This window comes from Triturus cristatus, chromosome 5_2 (assembly GCF_964204655.1).
Source record: "Triturus cristatus chromosome 5_2, aTriCri1.1, whole genome shotgun sequence".
Lineage (NCBI taxonomy): Eukaryota > Metazoa > Chordata > Amphibia > Caudata > Salamandridae > Triturus > Triturus cristatus.
This window is the reverse complement of record NC_140588.1, coordinates 191396396-191413083: the sequence shown is the minus strand read 5'-3', so window position 1 is coordinate 191413083 and position 16688 is coordinate 191396396. Positions and strand designations below refer to the sequence as shown.

Genomic DNA, 16688 nt, shown 5'->3' with positions numbered 1-16688 from the left:
TATTTGGAGTGTGAATAATTAGCATTGTATGCACATTGATATGGCACATGTCGCTATTTATGGTGTTTGTCTGTACAAAAGATCAATAAAGATATATAAAAAAAAAAAGACTGACGCAGGCCCTTTCACATGAAAGAACACATTGCTGGAGTGGCCTCTGTTTTCAGACACACCCCAGCAATGTGTTACTTTTGTGCCTACAGATACGTCAGAGATACTGACATATCTGTAACACCTTACGACATGAAGCGCCATACATTAAATACGGCGCATCCACCGTGTCGAAAGGGGGCGCAGTGAAAACTGTTTTATCTCTGTTTTCATGCCGCGATACAGCAGTTTTCATAAATGAGTCCCATACTGTGTTATTTCCACCCAAACACGATTGATTGTTGCTGTGTGAAAATCATCGCCAAACACTCACAACAAAATGGCACTCCGAACTGTAAATCGTTTTTTGTCGAAGGCAAACAAAATATGAGTTTGCTCATTCAAATCAAGAAGCACTGGTGCCAGAATCTCTGTGAAACAACCAAAACTTTGAATAGTTTTAGCACAAAAAGGGCAGTAGTTGAAATAGTTTTAGCTGAAAGGCCTGGGATGGAGGTTTCTTTCATTAAACGGGGTGTGTTTTAAAGTGAGGCATGAGAGTAGCAAAGTTTTACCGTTGTCCTAGCTGGAGGACAACTTAAGCTTTACCGATCTGCCTGCTGCTGCAACCAGAAAGGCGCAGTGGAAGTGAAAGGGGGAGGGGGGGGGCTTTGCAGTCCCATTTACACATGTAAATTGGAAATGAGATGCACTTGTAATAAAAATAACAATACCAAACTTTTTTTTAAAGAAAAGGAAGTTTTTTTGCGGAAATGCTCTTTGAGTTGGGATGGTATCTGTGAGCGAGCAGTATCTCTCTTAATGTCATCTTCATGTCATTAAAAAAAAATATGGATAGCACACATTCTCTGGATGTTTGCCACATGCCCTGCAAGCACAGGAACACCAAGCTCCAGACTTTCAGATGTAAAAGAACAAAACCAGTACACTCTGCAACAGAATACAAACAGGCAGCACATGCACCTATAAACAAAAACAGATGCTCAGATACTGGCAATGCCTACAGCACTTGTACAGAAGCACTCGCACGCCACTCAATGCAATACACACATCATTACATAAATAACATTATTGCTAATGAACTTCACAGCCTCACTCTTTCTCTTCTGCTAGCAAGGAGCATCAGCAGTTTTCTCTTCCCTTACAAAACAATTATCGCAAATTTTTTTAAATTGATTTCATAGTTTGTTTGCCCTGCTCCACCTTGCAGGTCTCTAATAAAACACAAGAGTTAACGCAACAGTCCCTTCCACCATCTGTCTCCGTACTCATGTCTAATTAAGGTGCCTGTTTTCACACATACAGGAAAAAATGAAGGGGAAATCAAGGGAGAAAAGTAGGAGTGAAAGGCTGGAGTGACCAGCAGGGGAGTAAAAGGCAGCAAGGAATACAGATGGAGGGCACAGGATGAAGAGAAGGGGTGGAAAATGGGAAGAGAGAGAGGAAAATAAGGGATGAGAATGAAAGACAAGGCAATGGGAGAGCAGAAGAAGGTCGGGGATGAAGGAGAGGGACTGCAAGGACAAATCACCAAATTTTGCAGTTTTATCAACGAGGTCTGCTCAAGACTCCAGCCCTCCCACTCTTTTTCCCTGTTTTTTCTCATCCTAGGATACTTGATGCAACTTCAGGAAACACTGCAAAATAAAATACAAGTAATGATGGGGCGGGGGTGGTGGTGGAAAGTAATGACCAGGGCTGGGGATGGCGGGTGCAAGCAATGACGGGGTATGAGGGGAAGCAGTCTGCAAAAACATGTGCTTGTTTGGAAAAAATAGAGAGCAGGGGCAGGACAGAGGAAGTGGCATAACAGCCAGAATTTTCGACCTTGGAGCTGGGTAGCCGGGTTCAAGTTTGGGCATCAGTTCACAAGCATGCTTGAATTGCGGGATAAAAAAGTTGAAATAAAAGACATTGGAGAAAGCAGGAAAAAATGGCATACAGTACGAGACAAACAACAAAACAAAAAGCAAGCTCTAAATGCATGCAGCCAGGGAGAGGTTAACCAAAAGAAAAAACGTTTGAACCACCAACGCGGATGGAAATGAGTAGTTAGGCCTCAGGAAACTGATAAGGGAGAACAGGCTACAACCAATAGAAACTGAGCAAAACAAACTGACAAGCACATGGACCAATAAGAATTGAAGGTGGCATGTAAGTCCCTTTTAAGATATATTAAAAACAATAGATTTCACAAGCACAGCGCAAGCGCTGTGCATGTGAAACCTAATAATTGGCGACACAATGAGGATTGATGGATTTTTCCTGAGGCACAGAGATGAAATGTTTGTACAACACTGGCCCCTATTCTAAAGACAGCTACTCAGATACGGAATAATTAATGTCACTATTCTAGTCACCCTGCAATTGCCCTGCACAACCACCCGCAAGGTGGGGTTTAGTGGTTTTGGTTATATATAAGACTACATAAGTGCAACAACACACCTCCCTTGAAAGCTTGGAACTGAACTTCACCATTAACAATGGCCAAAGACAAAATAACACTGAAGGAGGGCAAGATTGACAAATTTGCAAAACGACTTCATCAGCCTTATAAGGAGATCACTCTGGCAGAGCCAGAGGGGTTACAACCACCCAAAATGGGCAAGGTGAGTTCATCCAGGCAGAGGCTGGGTCTAGATTGTATAACCCTTAGCTTCCATGGGTTTTTGGATGACATAGAAAGGGCTCACCCAGAACAATTTCCAGTCGGCCTGCCTGTGATACTTCCTTCCAGCAGACTCACTCTCCCTTGCTTCCTGAATAGGTCCACTGAGCATTGAGACAGGCCCCCCATGTGTGTCACTCAGACCCATGATTGTCAGGTTGCTGAATTTTAGGGACTGAAACCTTGTCCGTAGAACAGTGAGAGAGATGGGAAATGTGTCCTTTGACTCCCAGAAAACCCTTATATTCCCGGGCTACGCTTGACTGGTCCTGAAACAGCGCAAATCATATGATCCAGTAAAGCAAACATTCTGTGCTGTGAACATAAAATACATAGTGGGCTACGCAGACCAGCTAAGAAGTATCTACCAAGACAAAACATTGGTCTTTGATCACCCTGCCCGTGTGTGGGAGTGGGTGGAGGAGCATGCTAGTTCTAAGGGAAGATTTTAATGGAATAATGATTATGGCCCTAGATGTAGACACCAGTGCCTGGTGCTAGATCTCTAGCTATATAAAAATGGATGGTCTCTATGAGATTGAGACATTTCTAGCAACACATGCATCATATACGCACTACTCAGCTCCCCAATAGATGCTATTTTTTCCTTGATTACCTGCTTGTGCCAAAAGCTGAGCTCAATGTCATGGATGGCTCCTGTATTTTACTCCAAGCATTGTCTGATCATGCCCTGTGGAGCATTTGACTCTTTAATGCTAGCTAAAAGGTGAGGCCCAGGGAGACAGATTAAAAGATAAAATTGAGGATTATTTTGATTATAACAAACCATCAGGGTTTTCCCCCTTTACCCTATGGGGGTGTATAAAACAGTATTCTGAGGAGAGGCATTTTGTAAAGTGCAAGAGAGAGACAGAGCAAGAGAGTGCAGACTGAGAAACACAGATTTAACTGCTCAAGAAAGGGGCGGTTACAGGGCTTACAGATGCAGAGAATAGGGACCTGGAGTAGCTAAGCCAGCTCCTCAAACAAACGTTTATGCATTCAGTTACAATGGCCTGGAAATTATCTAAATACAGAATATACGAACTGGGGAAAAATACAGGTAAACTGACATTTTAATTATCCCAGTGGGATTGAGGGTTTACATTATTCTGGTGCTCTGCAATGCACATAGAACAGAAGAACAGATTCAGTAGGGATTGCAAACGCGTTCACTGATTATTATACAGAGCTATATCAGAAACTCACATTCCGGCAATTAGAGGCGATGCACCCCATCGCAAATGAGCTAAGTGTTAAGACCCTTACAGGGGATGAACGTGAGCGGCTAGACCAACCACTCTCGCGAGATGAGGTCCAAAAGACGCTAATGGATACTGTCACAGGTAAAACCCCCCTCCCAAATGGGTTGCCAATTGAGATTTTCATAAAAGAATCCTCCCTGCTCTCACCGTACTTAAAGCCAGTTTGAGGAGGCAGGCCGGACTTCCTCCTTGCCAAGCGATCTCTGTGCAGTGATGATCATCACTATCCTAAAACTCAAAAAACAACGGAGGGGGTGTGAATTTTATTGAACCATCTCACTTCTTAATGTTTAAACTAAACTGTTTTCCAAAATCTTAGCTATGACGTTGGCCAGGGTGAATCAGAGGCTGGTGCATGGGGACCAAAATGGGTTCATCTGTGGCAGAGGCACTAGTCATTGTTGTCTTCCAAGTCCGTGTGACACTTAACATGATATCCGAGTTGTAGTCCTCGGTGACCATCATATTAGGTATTATGAAAAGGCCTTTGACAGGGTGCACTGGCTCTTTCTGCTCCAGGTGCTCCAGAGAAGAAATTTTGGACTTTGTTTCCTGAGCTACTTTTGCACATTGCATAGCTCCCCAACTGAACAAATGACAGTAAATGGGGCTTTGTCTTTGTCCTTTGACATGGAGCAGAGAGCCAAACAGGGCTGACCCGTCTTTCCACTCCTCTTCACATTGGCTGTTGAGTCTTTGGTTTGCTGGATTCAAAGGAATGATCAGGTGGACGGTTTTCATTGGCGTAGCAGGAGGGAAGATTCTGTAACACCTACAGAAAACGGGGCAGGGTGACCATTTTAATCAGTGCCACCCTGCCCATCAGTTAGATTGTCAGCAGGGACCATCCCTCTAGTTCTTCCTGGGTGTTCCTCAACTGGGCAGGTTATGTTTATGTTTATTCAGATCCCGGACTAACTGTCTATCATGAGTGTTCATGGTTCCCAAGTACTTAAAGTGATATGTCAATGAATTGACTGGGAAATAGTTGGGCAGCTGCAGTGGTGGTCAAAGGAGCAGAAAATAAGTGGATTTTTTCCAAACCACAATTATATCAAATGCCACCCAATAAATCTGAAAGATTGTGACAAGACACTAGAAGGAAGCTAGCAGGTTCTGCTGAAAAGGAAGAGCGCTGTCTGCATAGAGGGATATCCAATTATGCTTTTACACTTCCACCCGCCTTCTTCACACAACTTCATACTCTGGTCACAAAATTCCTGTGGGCAGGAAGGCTTTCCAGGGTCTCATTTTGTAAGTGTTCCCAGTTGGTGCATGAGATGGGATTAGGGGTGCCTAACCTCAGACTGTACTATCAGGCTGCCTAATTGATCCCAATAAAAGACTGGCTCTACAGAGATAGGCTGAACTCTTTTTCGACCTGCAATTGGAAATTCTGGAGGAATTTGGAATTCAGCATCTTCTGTATATTGGACTGCCCCGGCTTCCCTGTCACATATTGCTAAAATTTCAGTCCTCTGTTTGTGAGAGGTCCTGAGGCACATAAAGTGGCTGAATAAGCTGACTAACTAGACTCCCCTTTGGGCTGGAGCTAGACTCTGACATGTGGCACATTTGTCTAGGTTTAGGTCTTGGGACCCCATATGAATTTCTTGACTAGGGATATCTGGAAGCACAACCACATTAAATCCTTTGAGCAGCTTAAAGTATAGGCTGCACAAATCACAATTTTTCAAAGTAGACATGCATTATCTATATAAAAGGCGGAAACAGATGATGTCCCAGACTTCAACCCCATAGAAGCCAAATTGCTGCTCGATCCTATGGGCAGAAAGGGCATTTCAAGACTATATAGATCCTCGATACCGAATACCCCGGGCGTGCAAGTAGCAACATGTGCTGCTTGGGAGATAACTGTGGGAGAGCTTGAAGATGACGATTGTCAAGAGGCTAAAATGGCACCCAAGGTGCTAGCAGTCCCTTCTTACATAAGAATGATCCAATTCAACTACTTCCTTTTTATTTTTATTTTTATAATTTTGATTTGACTTTTCCAAGAGTCAGAACAATTGACATATTAGATTGTTATAATATCATGAATTTCCTACGATATCACAATAAAATACTGAAGCATATACGAGAAAAAGAAAGCAATGATAGACGGGAAAGGAGAAATGAAGCCGAATAGAGCGGAAGGATTAGGGGAAACCGACCAGCAAAGAGGGCGTCTGGAACAAAAAAGACTAAAGACAAAAATCAGTCTCTGAAATTTCAAATCATGACGATGTCAAAGCGTGACTAGGCCCAGTGCAGATAAGACCAAATCCTCTCAACTCTTTTAGTTGATCGAAACCCCTTGGCCTTAGGAGCTGCGACTTCGCATTCATAAATTTGATGCAACATTGCCCAGAATTCAGCAACTTTGGGTGGTATGGAATCGATCCATATCCTAGCAATACATAAGCGATTGTTGACAATTATAATTGTGGCCAGTGAGCTAAGGCTAGCATCAGTCTCAGGATTATGGCCCGGCAGGACTTCCTTATTGCTCAAGTGGAATTCATATCCCAGTTGGGCAATTCAACTACTTCCACAGAACTTGTTTTAGTCCCGAAAGGATTTGAAAGCTGGGCCATGCGCACAGCTCTTTATGTGTGTGATGTGAAGAGGTGATAGGCACATTGTACCATGTTTTATGGGACTGTCCGGTCATCTAGAGAAATTGGCAGAGGATAAATGATTCAAATGTGGAATGTATTGTCATCCCATCCAAACCTGAGCTCTAGGTGTCAATACCGGGGATTTTGGAGTGTTGGACAAATACAAGAGCACAGAGAACCCTGGCTACAATGGGCGGCCTGGTTGCCAAAAGGTACACAGTGTGCTGATGGCTGTAGTGTCCTGCGAGACACGTTCTAGTGTCCCGCAGGAAGTTGCACCTCCAGCCACTCCCTTGAGGGCTGGTCACACTGCACCCCACACCCATCCATCACGGGTGTCACGAGTGACGTGGCCCCGTCAATAAAAGAGCCCGAGTGCACGTGCTCGTGGCCAGTTCACTACTATTCATCTTCTGGTGTCTGTGTCCCTGATTACTGGAATGTGGGCTTAAGGCCCAACACGACAATGGCGACGAGGATGGGAGGAAAACTGGCGTCCAAGAGGCAGGATCTATTACCGAAGGGAAGAGCCAGACAATAGAAAGCATCCTGTGAGGACGGGGACCCACCAACACTGTGCACTGCCTCACAACTGCATCATCACCCCAGCATGGCTTCGCAGTGGCAGCAAGCCGACCCAGCACCTGAACAGTAGCCACAGTGCACCTAGGGGTGGTGCATGACACAGTACCTCAACACAGCATGCGCAACACTCGCAGCAAGAGGAAACCCACCAAGGATCAGCGGAATCCCCTACACAGCCAGTGGAAGTAATCAGCAGCAGCGCGAATACTTCCATGCCAAAGCAAAGACCCCAGAGGTCCAAGACACCCCAGGGCGACACCCACTGCGGCAGTAGCACTACTGTGGACACAACAAAGCTGCCCCTTCACAAGAGTATCAAGCCTCAATACACCTCAGCCACTCTCGGCATGTCAATGAGGAAGTAACAAGACCTTTGCTGAGATATGCCGGCACCTGCAGCCAGCGTGTGCCAGAGATGCAATCAGGGGCCCAGGACGAACCCAGCACAGGAACGTGCCAAGAAGCAAAACACAGCAACACCCAGCAAGAAGGCATACCGCCATGAGCAAGGAAACTTCAGCAACCGTAAGACTGTCTTTGGACTCACACTACAGGTGGCGACAGTGCCACCGCACAACCGTTCAAGAGCGCCTCCAGAAACCCTACCCAGGCACGCCCAGTCACAGGCAAGGCATGCTGAAGAGCCTGAGCACTGCTCCCAGTGCCACTGCAGAGATCAGCCTAAGGACGCCCCCCACAACTCACAGAAGAGGAGCTCCAAACCCACAACTAACAAAGAGAAGCCCGTAGCCCAGGACCACCCAGCAGAATAACGTGCCAAGAAGCGAAAGGACAGCGGAACCCATCAAGACGGCAAACCCCGAGCGAAGCGCCCAAAGGTGGGGTGCATTGCGCGACACCCCAACAGGCCTCTCAGACCGTCGGAGAGAAAAGACTTCTGCTCAGCCCTGAGCGCTCCAAGGAAGCCTGGAAATTCTCAGGCTCAAGCACTACCCCCAAAGACTCTGCAACCCAAACCCCCACCATCACAAGTGGACGGCCAGCCAGAACAGCAGCGCTGCAAAAGAACTGTTAGAACTCACCACAGACCATCACCGACATCAGCAAAAGGGAAGCCATACAAGACATGTCTTTGCCAGCGAACTGTCGGTATGCAGCGGACGTCTCCAAGCCAGCAGTCGTGGCCTGAGCCCTTCAGGTTAAAGTACGGGTGTCTGCTAAAGAAGGTCCTGCCGCTAGCCAAGTTCACCAGCCCATGTCTGAGGTCGTCCTGCCACCTGACTCGAGAGACTGATGGACCCGGTGGTACTTAGGTAACCGTTTGTTTTCTTCCCCACAGGTTGGACTGACACTTTGTTTGTCCTTCAATAAAGTTGGGGAGGAATGTAGTGTCCTGCGAGACACGTTCTAGTGTCCCGCAGGAAGTTGCACCTCCAGCCACTCCCTTCAGGGCTGGTCACACTGCACCCCACACCCATCCATCACGGGCGTCACGAGTGACGTGGCCCCGTCAATAAAAGAGCCCGAGTGCACGTGCTCGTGGCCAGTTCACTACTATTCATCTTCTGGTGTCTGTGTCCCTGATTACTGGAATGTGGGCTTAAGGCCCAACACGACAATGGCGACGTGATAGCGCCCCCATGACAAAGGAATGGTTCTGGGGCATAGGCTACTCTTCTGGAGCAGAATGGTTGGTGCATAAATGCAGAAGGATGAAAGGCCAAACACCAGAAAATATGGGACCAGTGGGTATTTCACCAGTCTGACTGTTAATGGATGTTAAAGTTCTTATCCATGTGAGGCTACCATTCATAAGTGCAAATGTAATAAGAAGTGACCTGGGTAAGAGACTCCTGCTCATTTGTTATTTGTTGGTATAACAATGTAATAAAATTAATAAAAAGATATATAAAGAAATCTGTGTTATATTATCAAGACCATTAACTATCCGGCATGTGAAATTATCAACATTGTACTGTAGTTTGCAGTCCGTTAGGTCCTATTTCCTGTGAGGTCTCATTTCTTTGACATTGGAATGCAGACTGGTCTCATCCCATCTGTTGTCCATTGGGTCATTTTTCTAATCTGATTGTGCAGTATGGTAAACACCTTGAATTGTCATCCGTGACTTGTAATCATTCTTTTGCAATGCCATCAATCATGTGTCTTTTTTTGGAGACGTGGATCTTAGTGTTGATCTGATGTCTACTTCCATTATTATAGGTTCTTGTTGGAAGCTAATGTCCTCTAGGTTTTTTTCATGTGTTGACAGTTCTATAAAGGTATACACTTGATTATTGTCACTTTTGTTTGCTCTTTTTAATATCAGCTGCGTTCTGCCCATTGTCGTCTTCCATCATACCAATTTGCAGTTGGAATTTCTTATTGATTTTGTGAGTCATTTCAAAAAAGAGTCCTTGATTTTCTATATTTGTTTCCATTCCTAGTGTCCTAGCATTGAGGTTTTCCATGTTCCTGCAGATGTCCATACATATAGGTGTTGCTACGGTTTTTCTTCGGATTCTTCTGGCCTTTAATAAAATGTTGGAAATATTTTTCTTGATTGCATTCCTAATATTAGCCTGTGCTAATGCTTTAGGTATTTCTAGAATTGTTTGTCATTTTTTTAATACTATATTTGTAACTAGATTGTTGTTTTTCTTCTAGACCTTTTACAACCAAGTGAGGGCTCCCACTTAAACAAATCAATTTCGTGGCATCTTTGGTTGGTTTTTTTGCAGTCTCTGAAGGGCCAATAAGTCATCTGTGTATTTTCCCTACTCTGCGGGCCCACATGCTATCTACACAATTCCGAGCTCCAAGGGAAAACTACACATGCTGGAGTGGCAAACACCATATTGGCTTGTGTCATATGGGTCCAGGAAGCATTCAAACAGGCAATGACGGCCGCCGCAAAAGTAAAGTAGGGGGGGAGGGCTCAAGGGGGGAATAATAATAAAAAAACATACCTGACTCCGATGTACGCCTCTGTGGATCTCTGCTCCCGGTGGTCACTGCGAAAGCACAGGCTCCCCGCTCAATCATGATGCTGCTCTCATGCTGTACCAAGCATGTGAGCAGCATCAGGATTGGTCTGAGTGGCCTGATCTGCCACTCAGACAGTGCATGGGAGTCTGTGCTGTTTCTCCTATCCGGCTGTGCAACACAGCTGGGTTCGAGAAACAGAAGTGCGCATGTTGGTTTGAATGGCCTAAGCGCCGGCCAAACTGACATGTGCACTTTACAGTACCCATCACTCCTACCCCCGCCATGGCCTGGCCCCACCCAACACAGGCATTGGCTCAGTCAGTCACAGAAAAATAAAATTATATTATTTTTTTTTTATCCTTTTATTTATGTGTGACTGACTATGACCAGTGGGGCGATGCTTCCCCGCCACTACAGAGGAGCCGCCCCTACGACCAGGATGTGCATTTGGGAAACCTGTAAGAAGGGCACACTCAGAGATGCAACAGCTCCTCAACATTACAGTCCTGAGCGTCAGTGATTTATTTTATGCCATTGCTGATGCCATGTGTGGCATTATCACATATGACTCCCAATATATAATTTGTAATTGCAGATGTGGTTAAATCACTGATGTCATTTATCAATGGTGTCATTGATAAAGCTAGATATAATTTTATCAGTGATGCCATCGACAAAATAGTGCATGATGTCATATGTGACGGCATGAGCCATGAATTTATGTCAAATTTACTGTAGTGGGGCGACCTAGATCGTAATATTATCTAACTATTTTACTTTGAGATTTTTATAGGTACAATTCATACAAAATGATTGATGTGCACCCCTTCTTAAAATAGCCCAATATTTGTAATCTGACACAGCAACACAACAATGCAATGTATGTGCTGATACTGTGGAATGACTCACATTCAGGTTCAGCCTCTCTCACACAGGAGAAACACTACTCAGCCGCGGCCCCGTGCAGGTAAGAGCTATGGGGCCAAGTGGGGAGGATTTCGACAGACGACAACGAGGGAAAATTATTTATTTATTTATTTTTCCCTCGTGGTCGTCTGCCGAATCCCCCCAACCCGGCCCCACTGCCCCACCGCTCTTATCTGCATGTACCGCAGCTGACACTACTTGCTACTTCCAAGAGGTTTTGGTCCCAACTTACATTTCTACGCAGGAAACATGTTTTTGTGCAATTATTTCATGTTCAGGTTTAAACCCAAAATAGGGTCTTGATTTCGTCCTATTATACCTAAGAACTCTTGTGAATTTCAAGTTGCACTACTCCAGCTCAGCATGTAACAAACTACCACTAAAGGTGTAAAACATCTACAAAGTGCCTCTTTCTAAGGTACCCTAAGTAAACATAACCATTCACCAGAGTATCATCTCAGATTTGGGAAAAAGTGTCTATATTCGCAGAAAATAATAGATGAGAACATGCACAGGTGCATTTTGAATGCTAATTTATGGAAAGTAGAACTTAATCCCTTTAGAATTAGCGTCTCCAACCTATCTGCCAGCTTTTGCAAACCATAATGCAGTAAGTACCCATGCCACACCTCCCTATTTGAGAATATTTAACGTGTGATTAAAGCTGTCAGGTGACTTACTCATATTAACTGCATTTCTTCCTCATTAAAACTGAACTTGGAAGACAGTAGTATGCTGCCACCCTAAATAGACCCATTCTTCCTAAACATCTCTGTTTATTTAGCTGTTAGTACTGTATCTTAGTGGGGATATGCTAAAAATCCGGCATGGATCTGGCCTTCCAGGGCTGACTTCAGAGAGCCATGTTTTATACCACTAAAATGGATTGTGAGATCATGAACTCAGGATTAGCATTTGTTTCTTCTGATGGAGCATGCCCTGATTTTAACCCCCCCCCCTCCCCCAGTAATTTGAGCATGCATGGCAGTTTAGGTAATCGCATTACTGGTAGCCATTGCCTCCGTAATTAAAGACACCTTGCTAAGCTCAGGGGTAACAGGCACTGAAACAGTGTTAACACCTACCATTTTTAAATTTCCACTCTGGCTGCTAAATGCAGCTGTATATATTGTCTTAATTACTGGTAGATATTACATTGTTGCTGTAGCATCTTCCCCAGCTGTGGATCCTGCGAATTAGATACGCCACACAGGAGCTGCAGTCAAAAACTTCTTTATTCCTCAGCATACACTCACACACTGTGCATTATCTCATACTCAACATTAACCACGCCCTAACACCTCCTCGCAGATGACGTAGCTCCTGTTCAACGTCTACCCCAGAACCACGAGGGTACTAGTGCATATAACATCAGTATGTTACAACTACCGCCACACTTTCTGGTAACTTACAGCAATGCTGTAATAAGTCAGAGCAGAAAAATGTTTAGTATTCAGTTTGTAGCCGGATACAGATCCAAATTCCATAGTCAGAATTTCAATACGTCTCATTGATTTGGCGACATCCGTTGTAATAACCGCCACATCGTCAGCGTAGGCTAACACTTTAATAGGTTGAGACATAGGTTTAGCTGGTATAATGTCAAAATCCTGCTCAATTTTAGCCAATAGGGGTTCAATGTAGAGAGCAAAACGAAGAGGTGAACAGGGGCATCCGTATTGAAATTCTGACTACGGAATTTGGATCTGTATCCGGCTACAAATTGAATCTACATAAGACGCAAGTTCTCTTTACTGGTACTGGTCCTCTTCCTGGTGTTAACACTGTCTCAGAGGCTGTATACTTGGGTGTTAAAATTGCTTCGAAGGTACAAACCATTGTTAGCCTTAATTTGGATCCAATTCTAATTTCATCCAATAGAATGTTGGAAAATTTGGATTATTTACACCTATCTATTTATGGCAGGTGCAATGACATTAAGATGGTGGTTTTTCCAAGATTTCTTTATTTACTTCGCTCAATTCCTCTTCTTGTACCCAACTTATATTTTATAAAAATAGAAAGAATGTGTTCTCGCTTTATATGGGGGTATAAGAGGTCAAGGAAAGCTTTTAAGAAACTTACTTTGCCTAGGGCAAGGGGGGGACTGAGCATCCCTCAGTTTCAGTATTATTATTGGGCGGCGATGCTCCAACACATGGGGATTTTATTTTTTGGTACTCAGGCATATCTTGACCCTGCTTCTTCACCATCCATTTATGAGCTTATTATAGGGCCAGAAGCCAAATATTTATTTTCTAAATTTTTTGAGCCCAGCTACTACAAAAGAACTCGTTTTAAGACTTTGGGGGCTGTGGCTGCAGTTTGGTCAAAAGTGTTTAAACTTTTTACCTCAAAGGAATATAATCGATACATGCCCCTAGGAACAATAGGGAAACTTCCTACAATTTTTTGTGATACAACCATGCGGAGATGGAACACTCAGGGGATTAGAGTTATTGGGGACCTTTTTCTAAACAATCAATTGATGTCCTTTTCTGAACTTCAAGAGAAGTACGGGCTGCAGCGTACTGACTTTTTTAAACATCTCCAAATCCGAAGTTTTTTAGATAAATTAGTCTCAAGAGGGCAGAGCAGTTTGGAAAAGAATCCAATCTTGGAATGTATAAAAGGGAGATGTAAGATTTCTCAACTGTCTAAAATTATAATTGCAACCCAACAGGACGATCTTGCTCATTTTGAGCAATGCTGGGACAGGCGGCTGGGGATAGTAGGTGTTGATTTACAATTAGTTCTAAACCTTATTGATGTTGTTATATTCTCAGGTAGCTTTAAAAGCCAATGTTATATGGCTATCTTTGATTTATATTATTCCCCAGCGAAGATAGCTAAATGGGGAACAAATCGGGGGGATTTATGTCCCAGATGTACTCAGAGGGCTGCTGACTTGGTGCACATGATATTTGAATGTCCTGTATTAGCCCCCTTTCTTAAAGAAATACAATGTTTTCTGAACTCAGGTCTAGGAGTCTTTGTCGATATTACACCTCAATTAGTGCTATTTGGGTATGATTTTGGGGCTAATAGCAGAAAGCGTTCAACCCCTGAGAAAGGTTTTTTGTTTCTATGTATGGCCATTATCCGCTTGTGTATTACATCTCAATGGATCAGTTCGGATGCACCGTCTTTTTCTATATGGAAAGCCAAACTGCTATCCCTGTACAATTTGGAAATTGCTCTATATAATCATAAAGGTATATGAAGAAAAGAATTTGGGTTTGCATTATGGGACCCAGTAATGAATTGGGTTTGACTGTTTTTTTTTTTTTTCCTGTCTCTGCTCACTCTTTATTGAACAACAATTGTTTCTTTTCTTCCCTTGATTGTAAGTCTGTTATCATCGATGCTGATTTAATAAAATAAAAAAATAAAAAAATAAATGTTTAGTAACCAGTATGCTGGACATATTGCTGTCCCTCTAGTATTCTAGTAAATCCTATATGAGAAGATAAGATGCTACATCACATCTGCTCCCAGTCTGGAAGATGAGCTCCTGTTTTACCCAGAATATCTGCGGTCTGCCTTCACATACAGAGGTCAGTGGCTGAAGTTTTAGTCATCTTCATTAGTCAACAAGTTATAGAATAAACACTGGAGCCCGTCCAGCCTGCCTCATCTTCTTACTGATCCGCCCCTGCATGCCCCCTTTTCCTGAACTGCAGTTCCAGATTGTCTTTGGAATCTCTGCTTACCCTTGTTCACCAGAATTACACATCCATTTTACAAACCATTGCCCAATACATTCCAGAGGTTCTCACTTACATGGAAGTCATTTAAGTGTCACATCCAAGACAACACTAAACAGTGAGCTCTCATATCCATCCTTGGGCCCTCTGCGGCTGCCCCACTAAATTCAATATTACCATCAATATAAGCAATGATCTATGGTCTTGGCTCTAACTCTCTTCTTCACTAGCCATTCATCATCTCCACGCCATCATCACCATGCACATGTCTTAACCCAGCACCAGTTTCCTGTAAAATGATAACTTGGATGCCCTTGTCGTTGAACTGATAGGAGCTGTTTCCATACCTGATAATCTATTTATTTCAAGATGTCATCCACATGCACAATACCATTTGTTTTAGATTTAACCCAAGTCCCAAACTTTCAAAATTAATTCTAGGAAATGTTATATACCCCTCCTATCCCTGCAGCTATTTAAGCATGAAATTAGCACTGAAGACTTTCTCCACCAAGCCAACATAGTTCCTTCAGCCTTGGTGTTAAGATCCTAGATTCAAAATTCTTATGTCCAAACAGACCTGGATCATTGCAATAATTTTCCAGCTCCTCTTATTATAACATCAATTCTAGTTTATCTCACTTATTTTTGCACCCAATAATGTCCCCATCCCATGATGTTTCTAGACTGCAAGTGGTTCCTAAACATATTCACCATTCCCAGTAACCCAGGACAAGCTGCCAAGAAGCCATCCACCATTACATTTTTTAGGTGACAACTGTCACCCATGATACTGCCCTTCCAACCCCAACCCAAAAAGATGTGAAATATTAAAAAAGTGATCAGGATCCTCACCCACAGAAATATATTTATAATTTATGTAGCATTACCAATTCCTGTGCGAATGCCAATTTCAATTGTCTGGATTCCCTACACAAGAGTTCTAAGAATGTCTTCACAACTTACATGAAAAAATCACACAAGATACTTGCAAACCACATTTCGTTCTAAAAGCGTAATTTTGCAAAAAGTTCTCGATTTAAAATGTGATTTTGCACATCCTTGCAGAGTACGTAGAGTACATTTTTCCCTATTTCACCTCCTGATTAGCTGTCTATCTATTTTGTACTTTGAGATGTGGAGGTTTCAAAAGACCATTGGCTTGTGGTCTGGTCTTGTCAAATCCCTATTGCAGAACCAGTCATTACTTTTCTTTCCAAAGGTTAGCTGGTTAGTATAGAAATCAAAAAAAGGTGGAGAACTACGTTCTCAATTGCATCACTCAATTCAACACATACTAGTGACCCCATGTCACCAGTTATTTACACCATTTGTTGTATTAGCAGCTGCAATTATTCCTCTGATGTGTTTGAAACCTGGTCCCACATATGGTCTCCTGGTCCGTACAAAAGAGGTCAGAGGTCATGCTGGACTTCCGTCTGCCAGTTTGTGCTGAAACTCAACATCATGCTGAGCATCTCAATTAATCACTCAATTAATAGGGTTATCTTAAAAAAGAGCTAGGTTTGTACTAGGTGCGGAGGTCAGAGTTAAAGTTGGGTAGGTGTCATGATTACATCCTGCCTATTCAGAGATCTGATCTCTAAATCCTTCCCACTTCAGTGATTTCTTTGCTGTTAGGTTCTCTTCAATGTATGAATCGGTGAGTTACATACTAGTCTGGAAATGTTTCTTTACTGAAGGTGTCAAGTATTCCATCTTATTCTATGCTGGGGGTCCTTTATCTGCTCCTTTGTCCTTGGGCATCAATAGTCTTGCGTCTCTTGCTCCAGCCTCTTGGCTTCACTCTACTCCTGGAAGTCCATCATGTGACTTGCCTGGACTTTAAGCCCAA

General features: G+C 43.4%; 1 protein-coding gene across 5 annotated transcripts in view; it reads left to right on the top strand.

Moving 5' to 3' along the window:
- Positions 1-16688, top strand: part of LOC146822776 (beta-Ala-His dipeptidase-like) — a 362817-nt gene that overhangs the window by 152609 nt on the left and 193520 nt on the right. For 2 of the 5 annotated variants that reach the window (XM_085606964.1, XM_085606963.1), the window contains exon 2: positions 14570-14683. The exons of the other annotated variants lie outside the window; for them this stretch is intronic. In XM_085606964.1, coding sequence (XP_085463090.1) covers positions 14633-14683 — 51 coding nt within the window. In that variant the 5' untranslated portion in view covers positions 14570-14632. The remainder of the gene's footprint in view (positions 1-14569; positions 14684-16688) is intronic. 5 annotated transcript variants of the gene reach the window in all.